This window comes from Globicephala melas, chromosome 8 (genome assembly GCF_963455315.2).
Source record: "Globicephala melas chromosome 8, mGloMel1.2, whole genome shotgun sequence".
In the NCBI taxonomy this organism is placed as follows: Eukaryota; Metazoa; Chordata; class Mammalia; order Artiodactyla; family Delphinidae; genus Globicephala; species Globicephala melas.
In genome coordinates this window covers 1,657,125-1,677,640 of record NC_083321.1, presented here as the reverse complement: position 1 = coordinate 1,677,640, position 20,516 = coordinate 1,657,125, and the positions used below count along the sequence as shown (strand labels likewise).

General features: G+C 65.3%; 1 protein-coding gene across 4 annotated transcripts; it reads right to left on the bottom strand.

Moving 5' to 3' along the window:
• Positions 1 to 794: 794 nt before the first annotated feature.
• TSPAN32 (tetraspanin 32) lies at positions 795 to 18,437 on the bottom strand. Of its 4 annotated transcripts, none has more exons than XM_030833140.2 (9): positions 18,322 to 18,437; positions 17,512 to 17,626; positions 16,600 to 16,697; positions 12,522 to 12,596; positions 6,771 to 6,872; positions 6,177 to 6,263; positions 4,594 to 4,677; positions 4,242 to 4,312; positions 795 to 3,724 (listed from the first exon to the last, which is right to left on the bottom strand). In XM_030833140.2, exons 1-9 carry the CDS (start codon positions 18,385 to 18,387, stop codon positions 3,433 to 3,435), a joined length of 990 nt encoding a protein of 329 aa, XP_030689000.2. In that variant the 5' UTR covers positions 18,388 to 18,437; the 3' UTR covers positions 795 to 3,432. The 4 variants fall into 4 exon arrangements, with proteins under 4 accessions (XP_030689000.2, XP_060158751.1, XP_060158749.1 ...); XM_060302768.1 differs by lacking the exon at positions 18,322 to 18,437 and adding an exon at positions 18,147 to 18,210; XM_060302766.1 differs by lacking the exons at positions 16,600 to 16,697; positions 17,512 to 17,626; positions 18,322 to 18,437 and adding an exon at positions 12,811 to 13,749.
• Between the last annotated feature and the right edge of the window lie 2,079 nt (positions 18,438 to 20,516).

Here is a 20,516-nt window from a genome sequence, read left to right as displayed (position 1 = left end):
TGGGCAGGCCCAGCAGCTCCGCGTCGCCCAGTGGGGTTGGGTGTCTGGACTGTTGTAAGGTTCTTGGAACCCCGTGGCAGGCAGACAGCATCTTCCCCAGCCACCCCTGCGCTGCCCGGTGGCCTAGTGAAAAGCAGACAGAGGGTAGGAGGGGGAGCCGCCCGTGGTCCAGCTGCCGAGCCTCACCTGGACACCCCTACAGCCAGATGCTCCATTTGTTACCGCAGTGTCCAACTCTGCACTGCAATGCAGTAACTTCATGGGAGACCAGCCTGCCACCTGTAGCAGGTTCACTGACTTTGGACCCTGTATTGGTCAGGATGCTCCAGAGAAACTGCACCAGTGGGATATCTGTCTCTATATCCACCCATCCATCCATCCATCCTCCATCCACCCATCCATCCATCCATCCTCCATCCACCCATCCATCCATCCATCCACCCATCCATCCATCCATCCACCCACCCATCCATCCATCCATCCACCCATCCATCCATCCATCCATCCACCCACCCACCCACCCATCCACCCATCCATCCATCCATCCATCCATCCACCCACCCACCCACCCATCCACCCATCCATCCATCCATCCATCCATCCATCCACCCATCCATCCACCCATCCATCCATCCACCCACCCATCCACCCATCACCCATCCACCCATCCACCCATCCATCCACCCATCCACCCATCCACCCATCCATCCTCCATCCATCCATCCACCCATCCACCCACCCATCCATCCATCCATCCACCCATCCATGCATCCACCCATCCACCCATCCATCCATCCACCCACCCATCCATCCACCCATCCACCTATCATCCATCTATTTACCTACCTACCTATCTCTCTGTAAAAAGATATGATTATGAGGAATTGGCTCAGGTGGGCTGGGAACGACCTGCTGTCTGCACACTGGTGGCCCAGGAAGGCCAGTTTGGTGATGTCGTCCAGTCTGAGTTTGGAGGCCTGAGAGCCTCCAGATGGTGTAAACTCCAGTCTGAGGGCAGGAGGAGGTGACAGGAGCTGTCCCAGCTCAAGGGGTGGGGCCAGAAAAGGGCACGTTCTCCCTCCCCTGCCTTGTGTTCTGTTCAGGCCTCGGGGACCAGATGGTGCCCTCCCACCTGCTCTCCTGCATCGGAGATTCAATGCTGATCTCACCTGGAAACAGCGCCCCCCCCCAGGCTCCCCCAGAAGTAATGTCCCACCCGGGTGCCCGGGGCCGGTCACGTTGACACAACCGTAGACATCATGGGCCCCTCCCTTGTGGGGGAGGGTAGCGACTGTTCCCACTGGACTTGGGCCTCGTTCTGGACTTGGCTTTTCTCTCCTGCATGTACCAGCATCTTCCTTATTTACTTCCTTAAAGCCTTATTTGCTGTCCCGGTTCCTCACGTGTCATTGTTTCTGGCCAAGGACCTGACTTTACAGTCAAAGAAACAAGGCAATGGGAGGTGCCCATGGGCTTCCCAAGGGCCACCACGTACCCTGCTCCTCAAAGGAGGCTACCCTGAGGGATGGTGGCCTAGTCTTGGGCATCATTTAGGACCACGGCCAGGGGACAGTGCGGGGACACTGACGCTGTGTTCTGCAGGACACGCTAGTCAGCAGCGCCTTTCCCCCTGAGTCAGGATGCATGGTGTGGGGGAGGTAGGGGTGGGGGGAGGCACCCTTCCTGTGATTAGAACGACTGAGCTACTCACAAACGTTTGCCTCTCGGCCCTGTTGGTCCCTGCTCTCCTGGTTTGGCCATTTTAGTTACCAGCAAAGGAATGCTTTGAACAAAACAATAGTGTCCTTGAGTTGGAAGCTGGGTGGGGGGGTTCCACCTGGCCCACTCGGGGCTCCTCTGCCACTGGGTTAAGAGGCCACGAAGGGGGCCACGGGGATGGCTGGGTGATCCTATCAAGAGGAAACAAGGTGCTGCTACTGAGTGTGGGGGGCTGAGGGGTTCCCCGGGTCTCTCCTCATCCTGCGCATCTGGTGACGAGAGACAGTGGCAGAGGTGACCTCAGGATGGAGACCTTCCTTCCCAGCTCCGTCCCTGATGAAGAGTGGGCTCACCCAGCAGGAGCAGCGCTCTGACCCATGAGAGGACGTGGACAGGGCGGTGGAGCAGGGAAGCCCGAAGGTCGGTCACAGCCTCGGGGCCACTGCAGAAAGCAGCGACGTTTACAGCTTCCCGTTTCCAGCAAAGCCCTTTCTCCTGCGGTGTCACGTGCGCCGCTTACAGCTTCCCGTTTCCAGCAAAGCCCTTTCTCCTGCGGTGTCATGTACGTTTCTACGGAATTTAACTACATCCCCTTTTCTTTCCACCACTGCTGTACACGGGAATTCAGCGGGTGCTTCTTTAAAGTTTATTTTGCCTGATGAGAAGAACGGGACCAGGAGAGGTGCGCACATCCCCGGATGCCCTGGACGGTTATCAAATGCAGAACCGTTGGACTTCCGGCACATTCCTTGGGGGCAAGGCCTGTGCGCCTTCAGTTGTAGGAGAGCTATTTGCTTTATCCTGGCTGAGCACCGTCTTGTTTTTGGCGGTGTAAGTGTGGAAAGAGAGAGAGAGAGAGAGAGAGAGAGAGTGTGTGTGTGTGTGTGTGTGTGTGTGTGTGATTGGAAACACAAGGGGTGGACTGCAGCAGGCGTTGGTCACTTTGTCCCTTTCTGGTTGCCCATCATAGAGGGCTGCTTCTTACTGGGGAGGCACCCGACTTTGTTGGTTTCGGGGGGTGCAGGGCTGAGCTCCCTCTATGGAAGTTAAAAGGGCCGCACAGTCCCTTCTCCCTTGTCAGTTACGCTGGGGCCTCGGCCTAGCCTGGGTCAGTCTGGCGTCCCACCCAGGACTTTGGTTTCGAGCCACGGATGCAAATCGTCAGGGACAGTTCGTTAGCGAGAACTCACCAGGCGGGTAGTTGGATGGCCAAGGGGAGAGGCCGTGGCAGGCGGGATTTCTCAAATGCATTCCCCAGAACCCGTGAACACAGTGTCACCACAAATGTGATTTCTCTGTACGGCAGGGAGTTTACCCGGGTGGCCCTCATCTACACACGTGAGCCTTTGAAAGCGGACTGTCCTCCAGCCTTGGGGAGAGTCAGAGGAATTCCCAGCAGGAGCAGGAACCCACCTGCCACGGTGACTTGAGGATGGAGGGGAAGGGGTCTCGGGGAGCACAGCGGCCCCGCAGACAGCGGGCAAGGAAGGGACGTCAGTCCCACAGCCGCACAGAACCGAACTCTGGCAACAGCCTGACCCAGCCTGGAGTGGGTCCTGCCCAGAGCCTGCGGGGGCAGCCCAGCCCAGCCCTGGGTTTGACCCTGTGGGACTCAAAGCAGAGCCCAGCCAAGCTGCCCTCTGCTTCCTCTGTCCTCACTCACCTCCCAGCCTGTTCCCAGAGTCTGCAAGTGACCCCCGGTCCCCCGTCTGCTTACATGGAGGCTGCTTGTCTGGTGGGGTCCCCTCCCTCCCCATCCCACCACCACGTGGAGGAAAACAGCTCATCCCCTCCTGGGAAGGATCGCGTGCGGGCTGAGGCCGGAGCGTCTCTGTTGCTCCTGTGTGTAGGCAGGTGGGTGTCCTGGAGCAGCGGAGGGTGACCCGAGCGACTGCTTGGACCCCGACGGCCCCTGAGAGCATCTGCTTCAGACAGGTGATGAGGGGCGGGCCCCTCCTGGCAGCGTCTGTAGAAGTGGGGCTCCTGGGGCTGGCAGCCACGGGCCCTGAGGGGCAGAGGGTCCGTGAGGCCGTTGGAGGATGCAGAGGGGCCGGGCGGGATGCCTGGGCAGGGAGGGCACCCAGGTGGCCAGGGCGGAGTGGCTGAGTCAGGGAGTGAAGGAGGCGGCAGGCAGGGACTCTATGAGCGCTGAGGGGTGGTGGGGCGCTGCTCGGCTGCTGGGACTGGGTCCTCCCTGCTCCCTGTTCATGGGCGGTCCTGGCCGGGGGCCCCAGAAGCACCGTCTCTCGATGTCGGTGGAGTCGGCAGCTGTGAGGCCAGGTCTCGGCCAGGATGGGGGCTGCAGGGTGGAGTGCACGCTGCCCCTCCCTCAGTGGGCCCAGCCTCCCCCAAAGCACCTCCTCTGGAGAACTGGCCTGGCCCGTGGTCCAGGGGTCCCACTCGCTGGGCAGAGGCAGAGATCTTGGGAGTGGGGTGGGGGGGGCGTGCTCTCTGCCTGCCCGCCTCCAGCTGCAGGGCTGTAGGACCCCTTTGGGGAGGTGGGGAGGGGCAGGCGGGCCTACCGTGGGCTCAGGGTGTATTTGCCCGAGCGGATGGCAAACCAGAGGAAGGCGCTGAGCGGCATCACGTACACCTGGGGGAGGTGGAGGCACCTGCGCCAGCAGCTCCAGGGGAGGGGCTCATCGCCCCCCGAGGAGGTCACTGGGCTATGCAGGGCTCCCAGCCGTCTAGGGAAGGGAATCAGGGAGGCCCTGTCACCCCTCGGGCCTGCTCCTCCCGGCTCCCTGCTCAGGGCAAGCCTTGCTGGTCCCCAAGACCCGCGATCTGACCTGGGGCTGCCCAGCCCTGCCCTTCTGTCTGAGGTGGGGGGGCACAGGCAGGTGGGGGAGGGGCGGGGGTGGGGTGAGAGGGTACCATGGAGGCGAGGCCGAGGCTGATCAGGGTGGAGGCGACGTTCCTGTGCGTCCTCAGGACGTTCCTGATGCCCTGCAGGCAGTCCTGCGCAGAGGGCAGCGCGCGTGGGCCCCCGACCGCCCCTCCCAGCCCAGGGCGTGGAGCTGCAGAGCCCACTAGGACAAACGCTAGGGAGACGGAAAGCTGGGCTGCGGCACATCCCGGGGAAAACCACCCCAAGCTCTGGGGACTGGCATTGAAAACAGGCAAAAACAAGCAGGGTGGAGCCCACCTCTGCGGGGCCTGTGGGGCCCCCAGGGGTCCAGTGGGTACCATCCTGGGCGTCCCCTGAGCTGCCTGTGTTGGGACCCCGCAAACCCCATCCAGGGTGGGACACAGAGCGTGGGTGAGGAGAGGACACAGGCTAACAGGTAGGGGCATGGGTGTCCCCAGGCTGTCCTGGCTCCATCCTGAACTTCCACGGCCCCTCCAGGACGTGGCATCCGCAGAGGCTCTCTGTCTCCAAGGAAACGGGAGGTGACGGTCTCAACTCTGAACCACTCTGATGGTGGCATGTGGTTTTGGGGAAGGACTTGGCATTTGGGGGCACGCTGGGGAAGGATGTGCTGTGGGACATGCAGGGTTCGATTGTCAAGGCTGGGATGCCGGGGGAAAGGAGGCCGGCTTGGTGTCTGACTGTCCGTCCATCTGTCCATGAATTCCCTTGATCGGGTCTGGTCCCCCAGCGTGGTCCCACTTCCTCTTGGAAGGCAGCCCCGTGGTCAGACCACCATCTAGGACAACGTCCCTGCCCTCCCGCCCCCTCCCCCAGGTGTCCCCACCCACAAGGCCTTTACAGTCTCCCCGTGGCCCCCACCACCCCAGAAGGTACAAGAAACCAGACTTTGCTCCCACTTTGCAGACGGGGACCTGAGGCCTCTCCCTGGGTGGCGTGAACAGGCCTCCCGAACCCCCTTCCCTGCATGCAGGGCCCTCCTCTGCCCTCGCCCCTCCCAGCGCGAGAGCCCAGGGCGCTGTGCTGGCTCCGTCCCTGGCTGGGCCTCCAGCCATTCGCATCCTCCTGTCCGTTTCTTGGAGGGTGGCCAGGAGCCTCTTGCCAGAGATAGGGGTGTTTGCTTCCCGGACAGCGGGGGAGGGGAGCTGAGGAGGCGGGGTGGGGGGAGGGGGGCCGCCGTCATCCTGAAGAATAGCGTTCCTGCCTCTGTCTCTCGTCACTGAAGCCCTCGTGGCCACACTCTGGCCTAGGCTGACCCTCTGGCAAACGCCCTTCTGGCCTTCAGGGGCCCTCGAACACCTGCCCCCAGCCCAACGCAGGCAGAGCTGCCCACCTGCCCCCCGCCCTCCTAGAGGCTTCCGATGGGGGGTGGTCTCAGTGCCTGACACTGTGCCTGGCCGTGGGGAGCCCCCAAGCTGGGAACTGTGTGAAGGGGTGAGGGAGTGATTGGGGCCTGGAGAGGACCCGGGCCTGCGTCCGTCAAGTCCCCCCAGCCCAGCGCAGCCCCCAGGGTCAAGGATCAAGGCATGGGAGTGGCCCTGATCTGGGGCTGAGCCCCCCGGGGTCTCTGCAGGCCCTTCCCCCTCACCTGTCTGGCGGCCTCCTGCCCCCGACACAGGTCAGCCTCCGAGCCTTCCTGGAGGCCAAGGGGGGGGCTCTTACCACAGCACTGAAACTGCAGGGAGAGAAGAGGGAGGCGGTTCGCTCTGAGAACCCCAGGGTCCCTGTTGGACATATGGGGAAACTGAGGCACGAAGGGCACCCCCCGTGCCCCCCAGAGGCCAGCACCGGGGCTCAGGGCGAGGCTGCTGACTCTGCAGGGGGTGCCGGGTTCCGGGCAGCCTGGCCAGCAGTCACTGGGGCCCCACCGAATGCTGTGCCGTCACCATCCTGAAATTCTTCATCACTTTTGGACAAGGGGTCTTGCACTCTGCTCTGGGCCCCGCAAATTCTGGAAGCAGCTGCCCTTCCAGGGCAGACGGAGGACAGGACCTCTCTGTCCCCTCCCCCTCCCCCCAAGGGGCACTGATAACCTGTGTCCTGGGACCTTCTGCTCAGCACCTGGCCCCCCGCCGGCTGGCTCTGGGGGGCTACCTCTGCCCATTTTCTAGATCACAGCCCACCTGGGGAGGCTGACCAGTCCAGGGCTGCCCAGGGAGGGGGCCTCCCCCACCACACTCACCATGTCCTGGATGGCCACCAGCTCCTGCCGCCAGATTCCTGACGAGCTCTTCACCGCCTGCTCGTACACCTGATCGTAGGCGTCCAACACGGCGTCCTCCACCTGTCCCGAGAGCATCACGGGAAGGCCCCTGTGCCGGTGAAGCCCCTCCCCCGACGGAGCCCCCCGAAGGCGGGGCCTGGCCCTCGGGTGCTGAGTGATGTCCCGCTGGCCCCCTCCTTCTCCTTCCATGGGGCAGAGCTCCCTGGAAGCGGAGACTGGGTCCCCTGGGTGGCTGGTCACAGGGGTCCCCATACTTCAGTTGTGGGGACCTCCCCCCAAGAATGGCCGTTAATGCCACTCTTGCCCCTGGGGGGTCCTGCAGGATGAACCAGAGGCCCGAGCTTGGCCACCCACCCCCCAGCTCTTGTCTTACAGTGGGAGGAGGCCCTGGCCGAAGTGTCCACCTGCTTCTGTTGATCTGGAAACAGGCAGTGGGGAGGGAAAGCCCCCGGTGGGCCCTGGGGGGAGACGGCCAGGAGTGGCCTCGTGCCAGGAGCTCAGCTCCCCAGGAATGCTCCAGGTCTTTGCCCAGGTAGGTTCTGAAAAGCCCAGGCAGCTACCCAGAGCTGGCCAAGGGCACCCGGGGCAGACGAGGCCCCTTGGGGGCAGACGAAGGAGAAGCAGGGTAGCAACAGGGGCCCGGCCGGCTCTGCCTTCACACCTCACTCAGACCTCATTGCCTCTGCCCAGCTAAGCATCCCCTTCTGTGCCTTTGCTCGTGCTGCCCCCAGACCGAAATGCCCTCCCCTTGCCAAGTGACTTCATCAGAGAGTAACCGGAATCTTGCCTCCTCCAGGAAGACTTCTGTGACTGCAGTGGGTTCGCTGGCCTCTGGCATGGGCAAGGCCTCTGAGCTCCCTTGCCCTCTGATGCCTCTTTTCCCACCTCAGAGACCCTGCGCCCTGCCTCCCTTCCCTTCCCATCCCCATGCTGCGCTGACAGCGGGGACAGGCTGACAGGCGCTCAGGGGTGCCCTGCTCTGGCCACTCAGCCCCACCCTCCAGAAAGGAAGGGCGGCTTCCCCACTCCCAGCCTGGAGGACTTGGGAGCAGGTGGGCAGGGAGGCGGTCTCGCCCAGTGCTGTCCAGTAGGAACCAGACCGATTTCCACACTGAACATCGCTCCCAGGGCTCGTTAACCCTCCCGGCTGAGACCTTGCCCACAGAGTCAGCCAGCCGCTTTGTTCCCCACCCAGTGGGAGGTGGGCAGTGTCCTGGGCTGGGGGCCAGGCGCCAGACTGGCCACCGCTGCGGGAGACCTGGCTGGGGGCCCTCTCTTGGCCTTCGTTTCCTCGAGTGACAGGGGGGTGGAGACCTGCCAGGCTGTACTGCGTCCTCGTGGGAGGGGGTCCTGGTGAGGACTGAGGGGCTAGCAGAGCTGGCTCGGGGTCGGTGGTGCAGGAGGCCGGGGCAGGGAGGCCAGCTCAGCCCACCCTCGGGGTTTCATCCCCACCCCCAAGGCCCACTAGGGCCCAGGGAGACCCTGGCCCCTCTGGAGGTGTTGTTACTGAAACATGAACGGGAGGAACAAACCCACTGGTGGTTGAGCTGCGCGTCTCTCCCCATGACCCCAGAAGTGGGGCGCGAGTTACTCCTTCAGATGAAGAAGCAGATCTGGCAAGGCCACGCCCCTGCCCAAGACCCCTGGGCCTGGCATCAGGGGGCCAGGCTGACCCTCCCGAGGCCTGGGGGCCTGGGTGGTGCTCTACCGTCTGCTCCCCCCATCACCAGGTTCAGGGGCTGTGTTTCTCCATGAGAAAACTGGGGGTGGGCTGGGAGCTCTCAGAGGCCCTTGGGCCCTGATACCTGGGTGCTCCCTGCCAGGGTGCCCCGATCTTTAAGCCCCATCTTCCAGGGCTCCAGGGGGCAACCCTCAGGACGGGAGTGCCTGGGCCGCTGAATACAAACCAGGTGCCTGGGGCGTCCCTGCCAGCCTGGCTCCCCACCCTGCCATTGACCTCTGCCTCCCCATTGTCTGCTAAACCTGGGGGGGGGGCGGGGGGGGCGGGGGAGAATGGCTGCAGAGGGGGTGGCCCGCGGGAGCGGCAGGTGGTCTGCAGACCAGGGCCTTGTGCCCCAGGGCTGGTCCTGGCGGCCGCTGGACTATGGGGGAGGGGCCCAGACCTGGGAGCTGGAGGACAGACAGCCTTTCTCTGGGGCTCCCGGCAGCGCTGTACTTAATCTGTGCCTGAATTATTAAGTGGAGCCAGGCAAGTCATTGCCCCGCAGCCCGTCTGGGGACAGGGCGCTGTGGCAGAGTGGCTCTCAGGCTCCTGCAGGAACATAATTAATAGCCCTCGTGCTCTGTATTCACAGCACGGCCACCCAGTCCCTGCATTGCCGGCCCTCCCAGCTTCAGGGCGCCTACCAGGGCCCCGAGGGAGTGAGCGCCCCGGGGTGCGGGGGAGTGAGTGGCGGGGGAAGCGGGGAGGTGCCCCCGCTCCAGGGTCTGCGGCCTGGCTTCTGGGCCACCAGGAGTCGTGGCCGGTCCCTGTCCTCTCCTTGTCCCCAGGTTTCCCATCTTGACCCCGTGTTTCAGGATATCTTAGGGGGTCACTCAGGGGAGGTGCAGGGGGAGAAATGGGGGTGAACAGATCCCCTGGAGCAAACAGCTTGGCCCTTTGTGCTTTTCTGCTCCCTGGGCCTCCAGGAGGATCTCGTGGAAGGAAGGAGCGGGGCTGGGATCTGTCTGGCCCAGGTTGGCCCTGATGCCAAGGCACCTGCCCAGGTTCCCGGGGTTGGGGGGCACAGGATGGGTGGCTTTTCCTGCCCCTGCTGCTCGGGGCCCGTGCCCTGGCCAGTGCCCAGCTCTGCACTGGCCCCAGTGATGGAGGACAGACCTGGGCTCAGGGGGTGCAGGTGGGTCCCACTGGTTCATTCCCACCACTCAGCAGCCCCCTCATCGGGGTTCTCATGCCCCTTTTACAGATGAGGAAACCGAGGCCCAGGAAGGCTAGCTGATCCCAAGGGCACCGGGTGAGAGGCTGACCCCAGACTTTGAAGCCAGAGCTGCCCCATCCCGGCCTCCTGTGGGCCCACGTGGGCCCGGACACGGAGGAAGCCCCAGCCCCGACTGGGGTCAGGCAGGACCCCGAGAGCTGGACGCTGAAGGCCAGCTGGAGCGCGGACCAGACAGGAAGATTTCTGTCGGGGATGGCGGCAGGGGCTGGGACACGGAAGAGGCCAGCTGGGAGACATCCGCTTTGCCCCCTCCCCTTCCCGGAGCGGGGACCCCAGGCAGACTATGGCCTGTGGCCCCTGCACGGCCCCTCCCCTGCAGAAGTGCAAATCCTGGGCTCAGAGCTGTAAACAGTGTCAGGGCAGAAAGGATGGGCTGCAGCCGCCCCCCAGGAGAGCTGCAGCGGGGGCCCAGGGCACCCTGGCAGCTGTCTTGGCCGGGACCACCCACGCGGTGACCCAGACCTTGCCCGGGCTTCTCGGGGGATGGGAACTGTGAGGCCAAAACACCAGCCGGGCCCAGCGCTCCCTGGTCACCGAGAGCTGAGGCTGCCTTGCCAGGCTCCGACCCCTCCTGAGCCAGAGGAAATGCCCTTTCTCCATCTGGCATTCCATCTGGGTGACCCCAGATGATGCCAAGGTGGTGGTGAACAGTTTGGGGTGACCCTTGGGCAGGGAAGGGTAAAAAGGCATCGAGTCAGGGCGAAGAGCCCTGGATGGTGGACCCCTCCTGCCCGGCCTCTGCCAGGGCGATCTGACCCCCCACCCCCACCCCCGTGGGCCTGAGTCCCTCCATCTGCACACCAAGGGGATGGCCACCACCCTGGAAGGTCTGGTGACGGCCTCATCAACTCCAAGGAGCACGGAGCAGGCAGAGGGCAGCGGGGAGAAACTAGGCCCATTACTGCAGGTAAGACCAGAGTGGGTAATCACACACCTAAAAGCACACAGCACGAGCTCAGCCTCCTACCTGGCTGCATCTTGCGTGAACATCTTGGGGGGGGGGCGCCTGGGCAACAGGGGGGGTCGGGGCCGCTGGGACTCCTGATACACAGGCAAAAAATCATTGCGGGTCACCTGCTGGAACAGGGTTTTGCCCAGAAACCGGGTATACTCCAGCTGGACTGGCTTTGGTTTCCCTGGTCCTTACAGAGTGCATGGGGAAACTGAGTCCCAGTGAGAGAAGAAAGGATTGATCAGGGTCTCAGAGAGTCCAGCCGGATGGGGCCCGTGGGGCTGGACTCTCCCGTCCCTCTCCATGGCCCTACCCGCTGGCCCCGCAGCTCTTTCGGGGGGCTGCCTCAGGGTCTTGCCTGGGGCTGGGCTCTCACAGGTGAAGGCTGGGGTGAGTTCTGCTGCCTGGGTTGTATGCATTGCTGCGGACGGGGGGAGGCTGCTCTCCGGCACCTCTCAGCCGGGGAGGAGCAGGGGCCTGAGGCCTGGGACAGATGCTGAGAAGCAGACGGGGGGTGGGGGTGGGGGGGGGGAGAGGACCCTTTGGGAAAGGCGCCGGGGGGCTGCCCTGCAGGCTCGCAGCTCAGCTGGGGCGAGAAGTCTGATCCTGTTGGGGGGCCGTGGGCACAGGGTGCTGGAGGGCAGTGGCGTTGGCCGGCCTCGCTCTGTGCCCTGGCCTGGTACTGGCCAACTGTGGACCCTCCTGGCCCCCACTAGTCCCCGGGCCCCACATGTGAGTCCGTCTGGGGTCGCTGCCCCTCTCCCTGAGCCTCTTGGGCACCCATTTCCTCTGCCCGGCCAGAGGGGGTCTGGCCTTGACCCCCAGCCCTGATCTGGGAGGGGTCAGCTCTGCTCATGAACTTGGCCAGCCCCATTTCCCGGGCAGGCTCTCAGCTCTGTCTCGGGACCCAGAGTTCAGACAGAATTTCTGCAGGGCCAGGCTGCCCCAGCCCCCTGTGTCCCTTGGGAGCAGTCCCTCCCAAGCTGTGGTCCTGCCCTGCTCCCCGGGGTCAGCGCCCACCCTAGACCCGTGGCCTGCAGTCTTCGAGCCCTGCTCTCTGGGGGCCAGGGCCCTACGTGACCGTGTTACCCCAGAGCTGGGGCATCCCTGCCTCCCAGCCCTGAGCCGCCCCGGAGCCCTGCTGAACCAGCGGCACCCAGAGGACAGAGGGACGGATGAACGGATGAAGGAAGGAAGAAACAAAGGAGCCCCCTGCTATGGGGACCCACACCCACCATTACCACGGTCACCACCGACACGCACGTCCCTGGGAAAAGCCCAGAGTGAAACTGGAAGGAGTAGGGTCACGTGAACGGTCCCACCTCCAGGCAGCCCGAGCCCTGGACTGCAGGGCCGCTGTCGTCCTGTGGAGGAGGCCTGGCCGTCCCCTCCACTGTCCTGTAGCGCCCACGCCCGGACAAGGCCTCCCCCTGCCTGGCCCGATCCCCGTCAGGAGAGCAGCCCCCAGTGCATTTTCTGGAACCGACCCCCACTAATCAATCCCTTAGGCCAGCTGGGGGGCCTCCCTCCAACCCCCCAGGTCCCATCTTCTGGGCCCAGGGGGGCCTTAGTGAGAAGGGGGTGTCCAAGGCCTGTACCCGCTTCCCCTCCTTCTCTGGGGATCCGCTGTCCCCAGCCCAGGAGAGGACCGGCCCTCTGGTCTCTGCGTCCCCACCTCACCCCCAGGCAGAGAATGTCCCCACAGTGGTGACCGGCAGGTGAGAGGAAGCACGGAACCCACTTTCTCATCCCTGAGGGACCCTCGCCGGCGGGATGGGGGCGGGCCGGGGTGCTCACCTGCGTGGGGTTGTGGCATCTCCAGAAGGCCACCTGCACCAGGGCGCAGAACACCAGGGCGAAGCACAGGAAGGCCTGGGGCAGAGGAGGGGCCGTGAGTCCGGGCGCCGTGGTGGCGGCCTGGCGGCTCCCCACTGCCCAAGCGGGAGGCCTTGGGCGGTGGGCACACTGGTCTCCATCCCTCCTTTTGGCCCTTCTCGGGAGACCCCGTATTGCTGGTTTTAGCTCCCGTGAGGGGCCTTAATGGCAGTGCCACAGCCCCTGCCCCAGGGATGCAGGCAGGCAGCACCTGGGATGAGGGAGACCCCTGCCCTCTGCGGCTGCTGCCGGGAAGGGCACTGACCCCGGAAGGGCCAGGCAGGGCCTTCCCGAGCCTGAGATTCGGATCCCGGAGAAGAAACAAACCCCTTTTAAGCCTGGGCAGGAGGGGTGGCTCAGGGGCTGCCGGCCCCCCTGAACAGGGAGGGCCTTTGGAGGAGGGGCCGCCGCTTTGCTTTTGTTCTCTGAAACATGCCTCCCGGGGGTTCAGAGCCGGCGTTCGGCGAGAGCGTGGCCAGGAGGACACCCCTGGGCCCCAGGGCTTTGGCGGCGCGTCTCTCAGGGGGGTTCTGAAGCTGATGAACTTTACGGCCCCTCCCCGCAAAATGCACATGTGCCCCCAAAGCTCTTTCGTGGGTCGTTTCAGAGGGTCATCCCAGACTAGGAACCCTGGCCCACATGCTGCCTTGGGGACATCCCCCCACCCATTGTCTGCCTTGTCACTTTGTGCTGGTGACCCTGTGATTCGGGTCTCGGGCTGAGGCTCCTTCTGGAGCCTTGGACAGTCAATTCGCCTGCTGACCACACGGCCCGGGGGGTCCGGAGGCCTGGTGTCACCGCCCCACCTCAGCCACCCCGGGCTGTCCGTGGCTGCGGCCAGGCTCTCCCAACCTAGGGGCCGCACTCAGGGTGGCACCTGGAATGGAATGGAGGGACACCCCGGATGCAGATGGACACATACGCTGCCCGGGCTGGACGGGGTTGAAGAAACAGTCCACACAGGGGTGGGGGTGGGGGCCCACCAGGCTCCATTTAAGAGTGGGCCACGCCGCCAGCGCCCAGACTCAGTGCAGGCGCAGGGACCTCCGGCTCTTCTCAGGGGCGGGCGGCCCACCGGCCTTCACCCCATGTTCCCTCCTGCCTGCGCAGGGGTCTGCAAGGCCTCAGTCTCAGGACAGCCCGGAGATGCTGCCTCCTCCCCCCTCTCCCTCCTCCCCGCCCCCCCTCCCCCCCGGGCTGGCCGAGGGCCGCCTTTCCCATCTGGAAGCCATTGCTCAGCACTGCCTAGCAGGCTGGAGGCCCAGAGCCAGCTCAGGGGACCAGCATTTTCCAGGAACCGGCTCATTCCTCAGGAAAGCGAGCATCACCCCCTTCCCTCCCGCTGCCAGTCCGCCTGCATGGAGGGTCCTGGGCGGCGATGGGCCCGCCGGGCCCCCCAGGCCCTCTGCGGGGCTGAGGCGCTGGCGCGGCCGGGCCCAGTCCCCACCGGTTCCTTTCTGCCTGTTCTAAACAAAACCACAGACACAAATCAAAATGGCTGCCCCGGCGCTGCTGCCAGCCCTGCTGCGAGCCTGCGAGCCTCTCATTTCCTGTGTGTGACGCTGGTGCGGGAGAGGGCTGGGGGGGCAGGAAGCGGCGGGTGGGAAAGATCTCCGCCCCCCGGCCCTCCACGCGGGCTCACACACGCCAGACGCGCCAGGCACATGCCAGACGCGACACGCACACTGAGATGCACACACACGGCCGTGGCTCAGCGGGCAGTAGGGGCGTGAGGTCTCCCAGACCCCGCGGGGCCGTGCTGGGCTTGCCATCCAGGCTGGGGGTCCAGGGCGGGAGGTTGGGGTGCAGCAGGCAGGCGGCCGTGGGGCCCGACCCAAGTAACGGGAAGGGACGCGGAACAGAGACCCTGGTGCTCCCTGGCCCCTGCCCCCAGATCAGGGTGCAGAGCTGGGGCGGTCGGGAGCTGGGGAAGGCCCTGGTGACCGGCTGGGCCCAGAACCGTTGAGCCAGGAACCTTGGGAACAGGAGCCTTCGGCATCTTCCCGCCTCGGCTCTGAGCCCAGCAGCATGGCGCCGCCTGGTGGCCGACGCTGCAGCCTCGGCGCTGGCCTCTCCGGGCCGCCCTCGCCAGGACCCCTGGGTCTGGCCCCGCCAGCAGCCTTGACCTCCAGCCCTGAGGCCTTCTGGCAAAACCCCACGCCTCAGGGCTCCCCTTTGGGAGGACAGTGCACCTGCCTGGTCAGCTGCCACTGGGGCCTCCTTCCCTCCCCTCATACCCCAGCCAGACTGCACAGGCCCGGGTCTTAGTGTGCCCACGCAGCACTGCCCTGCCCACGCTCCTGCGGGGTCCTGGTTAGGGCTCAAGCTGCCGGATGCCCCTCTACTCCCCAAGCACACCCAGGGCCGGGGCCCGGCTCCAGGAGGTGACTCTGTCCCTGCCCTTGGAGATGTTTACAACCCAGGAGTCATTCAACCAGCATTTGCTGACACAGGCTGGGCCGAGAGCCCCGCCAGCCCTGGGGACCCAGAGGGCTGCCCTCAGGGAGCCCAGGGTTGCCGGCCTCAGAGGCCACCCGGGGAAACATAGGCCCAGCCTGAGCTCCCAGGGGTTGTCAGCCCCACAAACCACTCCCAGGGGTGGGAGGGGTGGGTTTGCCGGAGCAGAGGGCCGGGGGTAGGAAAGCGGGAGGGACCCGTGGAGGCACAGGGAGGCTGGACTGGGTCTCACGCGCCTCGGGGAGCCCGAGAAGGCTCTGGGGGGTGGTGTGCATCAGGTGACAGCACAGGGCAGCAGCCAGGAGCTGAGGCCCCAGTTCAGGTGAGAGGAGGGGCTGGAGCCCAGAGCGGGTAGGCCCGTGGTCCCTGGGGAGACGGGGCCGGCAGGTGGAGCGACAGGACAGGCCGGTGGACCAAGATAGGGCCATGTGGAGGGACAGGCACGGGGCTACACAGGGCCACCACTGTGGGGCGAGGCCAGTGGCTTGTGGGGGCTCGAGGGGTGGGGAGACCCCACAGCTGGGGCTGCAGAGGAGGAGCGCGACTGCAGGCCGCCTCGGGGCCACTGCCCAGTCCTGGCCTACAGGTGATCGACTGGGCCTGGCCTCCTGGTAAGGGGATGGCATTCACCCAAACCACGTATGCAGCGACTCCAGTGTCACAGAACCAGGCCCTCCCTGGGCCTTTGAAACAGTGCCCAGGCCTGGGAGGGTCAGCTCTGCCTTTCAAGGCCCCAATGGATGATGGGGGTGAGATAGGCACCTGGTGGAGGGGCCCTGGCGGTCCCGGGTGGAGAGGCCCTGGCGGTCCCGGGTGGAGGGGCCCTGGCTGTTCCGGGTGGAGGGGCCCTGGCTGTTCCGGGTGGAGAGGCCCTGGCGGTCCCGGGTGGAGGGGCCCTGGCTGTTCCGGGTGGAGGGGCCCTGGCTGTTCCGGGTGGAGGGGCCCTGACTGTCCTGGGTGGAGGGGCCCTGGCTGTTCCGGGTGGAGGGGCCCTGGCGGTCCCGGGTGGAGGGGCCCTGGCTGTCATGGGTGGAGGGGCCCTGGCGGTCCCGGGTGGAGGGGCCCTGGTGGTCCTGGGTGGAGGGGGCTTGGCGGTCCCGGGTGGAGGGGCCCTGACTGTACCGGGTGGAGGGGCCCTGGCTGTTCCGGGGGAGAGGCCCTGGCGGTCCCGGGTGGAGGGGCCCTGACTGTCCTGGGTGGAGGGGCCCTGGCTGTTCCGGGTGGAGGGGCCCTGGCGGTCCCGGGTGGAGGGGCCCTGGCTGTTCCGGGTGGAGGGGCCCTGGCGGTCCCGGGTGGAGGGGCCCTGGCGGTCCCGGGTGGAGGGGCCCTGGTGGTCCCGGGTGGAGGGGGCTTGGCGGTCCCGGGTGGAGGGGCCCTGACTGTACCGGGTGGAGGGGCCCTGGCGGTCCCGGGTGGAGGGGTCCTGGCTGGCCCACATCCCTGGAGCCTCAGTTTCTGTCGGGACACAGGGGAGAGGCAGGCTCCGTGGGCTCACAGCCCCGCCAGATCCCGTCTGGGGGAGCTGGGGACGCAGAGAACTCACCGCAGCCATGAGGCCCCCGGCCTCCCTCACAGTGGCTGCGGCACTCAGCACGGCCCCCAGGGTCAGGAGCGCGGCCAGGGCGATTCCTGTGGAGAAGGCTGAGAGTGGAGAGAGACGGGTGTCAGCGTGCCCAGGGCAGGGGTCCCATGTGCAGAGCCAAGGTCTGAAATCCAACCTGACAGTCAACTTGGGGTGCTGAACTTTGGGGAGCTCTGAATGGGCCTTGTCTGGTGAGGCAGGGGTGTACCTCCCACCACCCATCCGCCTCCATGCCGGCCCCGCCCTCCCTCCTAGCTTCCTGTCCCCCCTGTCCCCCCATCCCCGGGGGCTATCTTAGAGCCCACATCCCTGCCCCCAGGCCCTACTGACAGGTGGCTGTAATCTTATCAGTCCAGGCCCGGCCCCAGGCTTCCTGCTCTAGGGAGTCTGGGGTTCAGGGCTCAGGGTAAAAACATGAGGCCTGCGGCCACCAGAAGGCCTGGGGTGGGGCCCACCAGCCCCAACCCCCTGAGCCTCGGCTTCCCCCACAGCCGCCCTCCTTGGCCTCCAGTGTGCTCTCTCCGGAGGCCAAGCCCCCCGGGGGCAGGGTAGGGGGGACAGGACGCCATCTCTGATGCTCAAGGCCTCATCACGGGTGAGCACCCCTTCCTGGACACAGAGGGCAGGGTCCAGATACCACCCGACACGTCCACGCTGTCCCCGGGGTCCCAGGGCGGGAGACCTCGGCAGACCCCAGGCTCTGCCCAGTGGAGCTGGGACTTCCAGGTGGCCCTTTCTACCTCTGACCCCACTGCCTGCCCCAGCCCGGCTCCACTCGGGAGACCTCACGCCAGCCTGGGGCTCCTCCCCAGCCACCTTTGCTCCTGAAGCCCCCTCCCCCATAGTGGCTGCCCCGCCCAGAGCCTCACTTACCCCAGAGGTGCAAAGCTTCATAGGGGGTCCTCTCTGAGGATGCGTGGCCGATGACAGCAAAGTGAGGCCCGAAGTACGTGAGCACTGCCGCGGTGGCCATAGTGAGGCCCAGCAGCTGGGGGTGGGGTAGACCCAGCGTGTGGGGCAGGGCTGGGCACTGACCCGTCCCCCTGCCAGCCTCCCTCCAGCTTCCGGGTCCCACAGGAGACAGGATCGGCTGCGGGGCCTCTGGGCGTTTCTGGGGGTGGTCTCAGGGAGACCTCTGCCCCAGACACTCCCCGACACAGACACCCGCCCCGCACACACAGACACACAGACACACTCACACAAGACACCCCAGCACACACACTCACACTCACATCCCCCCTCCCCTGCAACACGCACACCCGCTGTCCATCTTCTCCAAGGGCCTGGAACCTTGCATCATTTCATTTGCGGAGCAGGGAACGGACCCACCCAGCCCTTCTCAGCCTGCCTCTCTCCCCCCGCCACGAGAGCACCTTCCAGAGCGGGAGGCCGGCCCCCGCCCCGCTCCCCCAGGGAAAGCCCCTCTGAGCCCAGTTCACCAGCCCACCAAGGCCCTCAGGCCTTCTCTAGGGCCCATGCCGCCCGGCAGCAGGACAGGCACTGCTCACGGGGCATCCTTTTGCTGCCAGGAGTCCGCCACCAGAGCCCCAGGTGCATGTCCGCCGGGGCGGCAGGGCTGGTGTGGTCGGGGCGGGGACCGCAGTCCCAGAGGTCCGGGAACACGGCTCAGCACCCCCCCCCCACGCCCCGCCGCCTCCTGCCCCTGCCCAGCCTGCCTGTTACCAAGACAAAGAGGCTGGTGACAAGCATCTGGCATTTGGCCACCCTGACTCGACTCCAAGGCCCCATGGAGGTCTCCTCTGCTCTCCTCTCCTCTCCTCTGCTCTCCCCTGCCCTTCTCTTCCTTCCCCTCCCCTCCCACTGTGGTTTCCAACTGGGCGGGGGCCTCAGACCACAGCTGCCCGCCCAGGAGCTGGGTTACGTTGGTCGCCCGTCTGTCTGTTTGCCAGCACACCAGGAGCTGAGCCTCCGGGGACCCCAGAGGAAGGGCAGGCAGGAAGGCGAGGGGTGGCGAGGCCAGCTTCTGCCCCCCTGCTGCCCCCGCCCCTGGCCCAAGACCCCAGGATGCTTGCAGATAAACAAGACCTCTCCCAAAGGTGCTGCTGGCGTGGCTGCAGAGGACCCTGGGTGGAGGTGGGCAGGTGGGAGAGGGCACATGCGTGGGGGCGACAGAGCTTCCTGTCTCTGGAGTGTGCGAGCAGAGGCTGGCCCTCCCGTTAAGTCCTGCCTGGGGGACTTGGGGAGAGAAAGTCTGATCCGGACGTCCTTACTGAAGCACTGTCTTACGAAACATCTTTTGAAATGTTCTGTGACATCAAAAGTTTTGAAAAAGCAGCTTGATTTTTGATGCCTCAGCGGCACAAATGAGTAATTTAGGGCTGGGCCACCTGGAGGGCGCGGGGGGTTGGGGGGTGCTGGGCCCTCACCGGTACCCACACCGAGGCTTTGTCAAAACCCGCATCTGTAATCAAACTAAACCACGTGAACCCGGGGATGGGGCACGGCTGCAAACCCAAATGAACGTGAGGCTGTGCTAACTGGGCCGCTGGGCCCAATGTGGGCCCGGAGGGGACACGTGGTGAAGGCGCTCACTGGGTCCCGCCTGGGCCAGCTGGAACCACTAGGGCCCCTGCTGTGGTCCTCCAGGGCTGGCCACCTGTGCACGGCTCACCTCTCATGCTGGAGTGGCCCCCATTCAGTGTCTCGTAATGTGGGTCCTCTGGACCCTGGGGGACCTCAGCCAGGGAGGATGAGTGCCCCAGATAGCCGTGGGCGTGGTGGTGGCTGGCCTTCTAGAAACCAGCAGAATGGGGCTCTGGGCTGGCTGTCAGCTCCGCCACCTCCTTGCCCAGAGCAGGGGCCAGCCAGGACCCCTCATCTATCCCAGTGCCCCCCGTGTGCCCCCTGGCCCCCAGGAATCCCTGCCCTGCGTCCCCGATGTCACCACACGTGGGTCGCTCCGGGGGAGCCCAGGTGTGGCCCAAGGGGGTGCAGCGAGAGTGAAAGTCCGGGATCCAGGGGCAGCGGGGCCGTGGGCTGGGGAGCTGGCCACCTGGACCCTCCCTGCAGCAGAGATGAGCCCCAGGTCACTGTGCCTGCCTCACTTCTGGCATTATCTTTCTCTGACTTCGGGGCAAATCTTTTGGAGCAGGGCCGGGCCTGGCTTCCTGACCTAGCCCTGTGGAGCCCCTACCCTGCGCCAGGCACCTGGCACAGATGACCTCGCTGTGTTTTCCCAAAGCGGCACCACACCCCTCTGTGGGCAGGAAATGAGGCTTCCTTGATGACTGGCCTGGTGGGGACTGAACCCGGGTCAGACCCCCTAAAGACCAGGCTTCTGACCGCAGCCCCCGACCGTGGCCCCCTTGCCCCGTGCCCACCGGCTTGGCAGGGAGCCTGGCCTATGTCGGGCACCATCCACACTTGCCCCAGGGAACCCCTTTCCGTGGCTGAACCTCACCTTCCCACTTCGACAGCCTGTCTGCGAGAGGAGTGGCATCTGCAGGGGAAGCCGCTGGCCCTGCCCGGCTGCCTGACCCTCAGCCACTCGCCCATTCCCTCTGGCACCTGGGGTGGCCACCCCCTCGTGAGGGCAGAGCTGTCCAAAGGGGGCCTGAAGCAGCAGCTTCCATCCGGAGGAGCTGGGCCAGGGGACAGACCCCCACCCCGCACGGACCCTGCGCTGAGGGCCAGGCCTAGGCTGCCTCCTTTCTCTGTGTCCACGGAAGACGTGTGTGCACATGTGTGCCTGTGCATTTGTGTGCACCCACGTGTGTTTGTGTCGTGTTCGTTGCTGGCCAGTGACCTCCTTTTTCTCCCTCTTCTCCGCCCTCATTTAATAATTACTTGGTCAATAGAAAACTGTTTTGTCAGGGAAACCAGCTGACAGAGCTCCCAGTGGCCAAAGCTGGGATGGT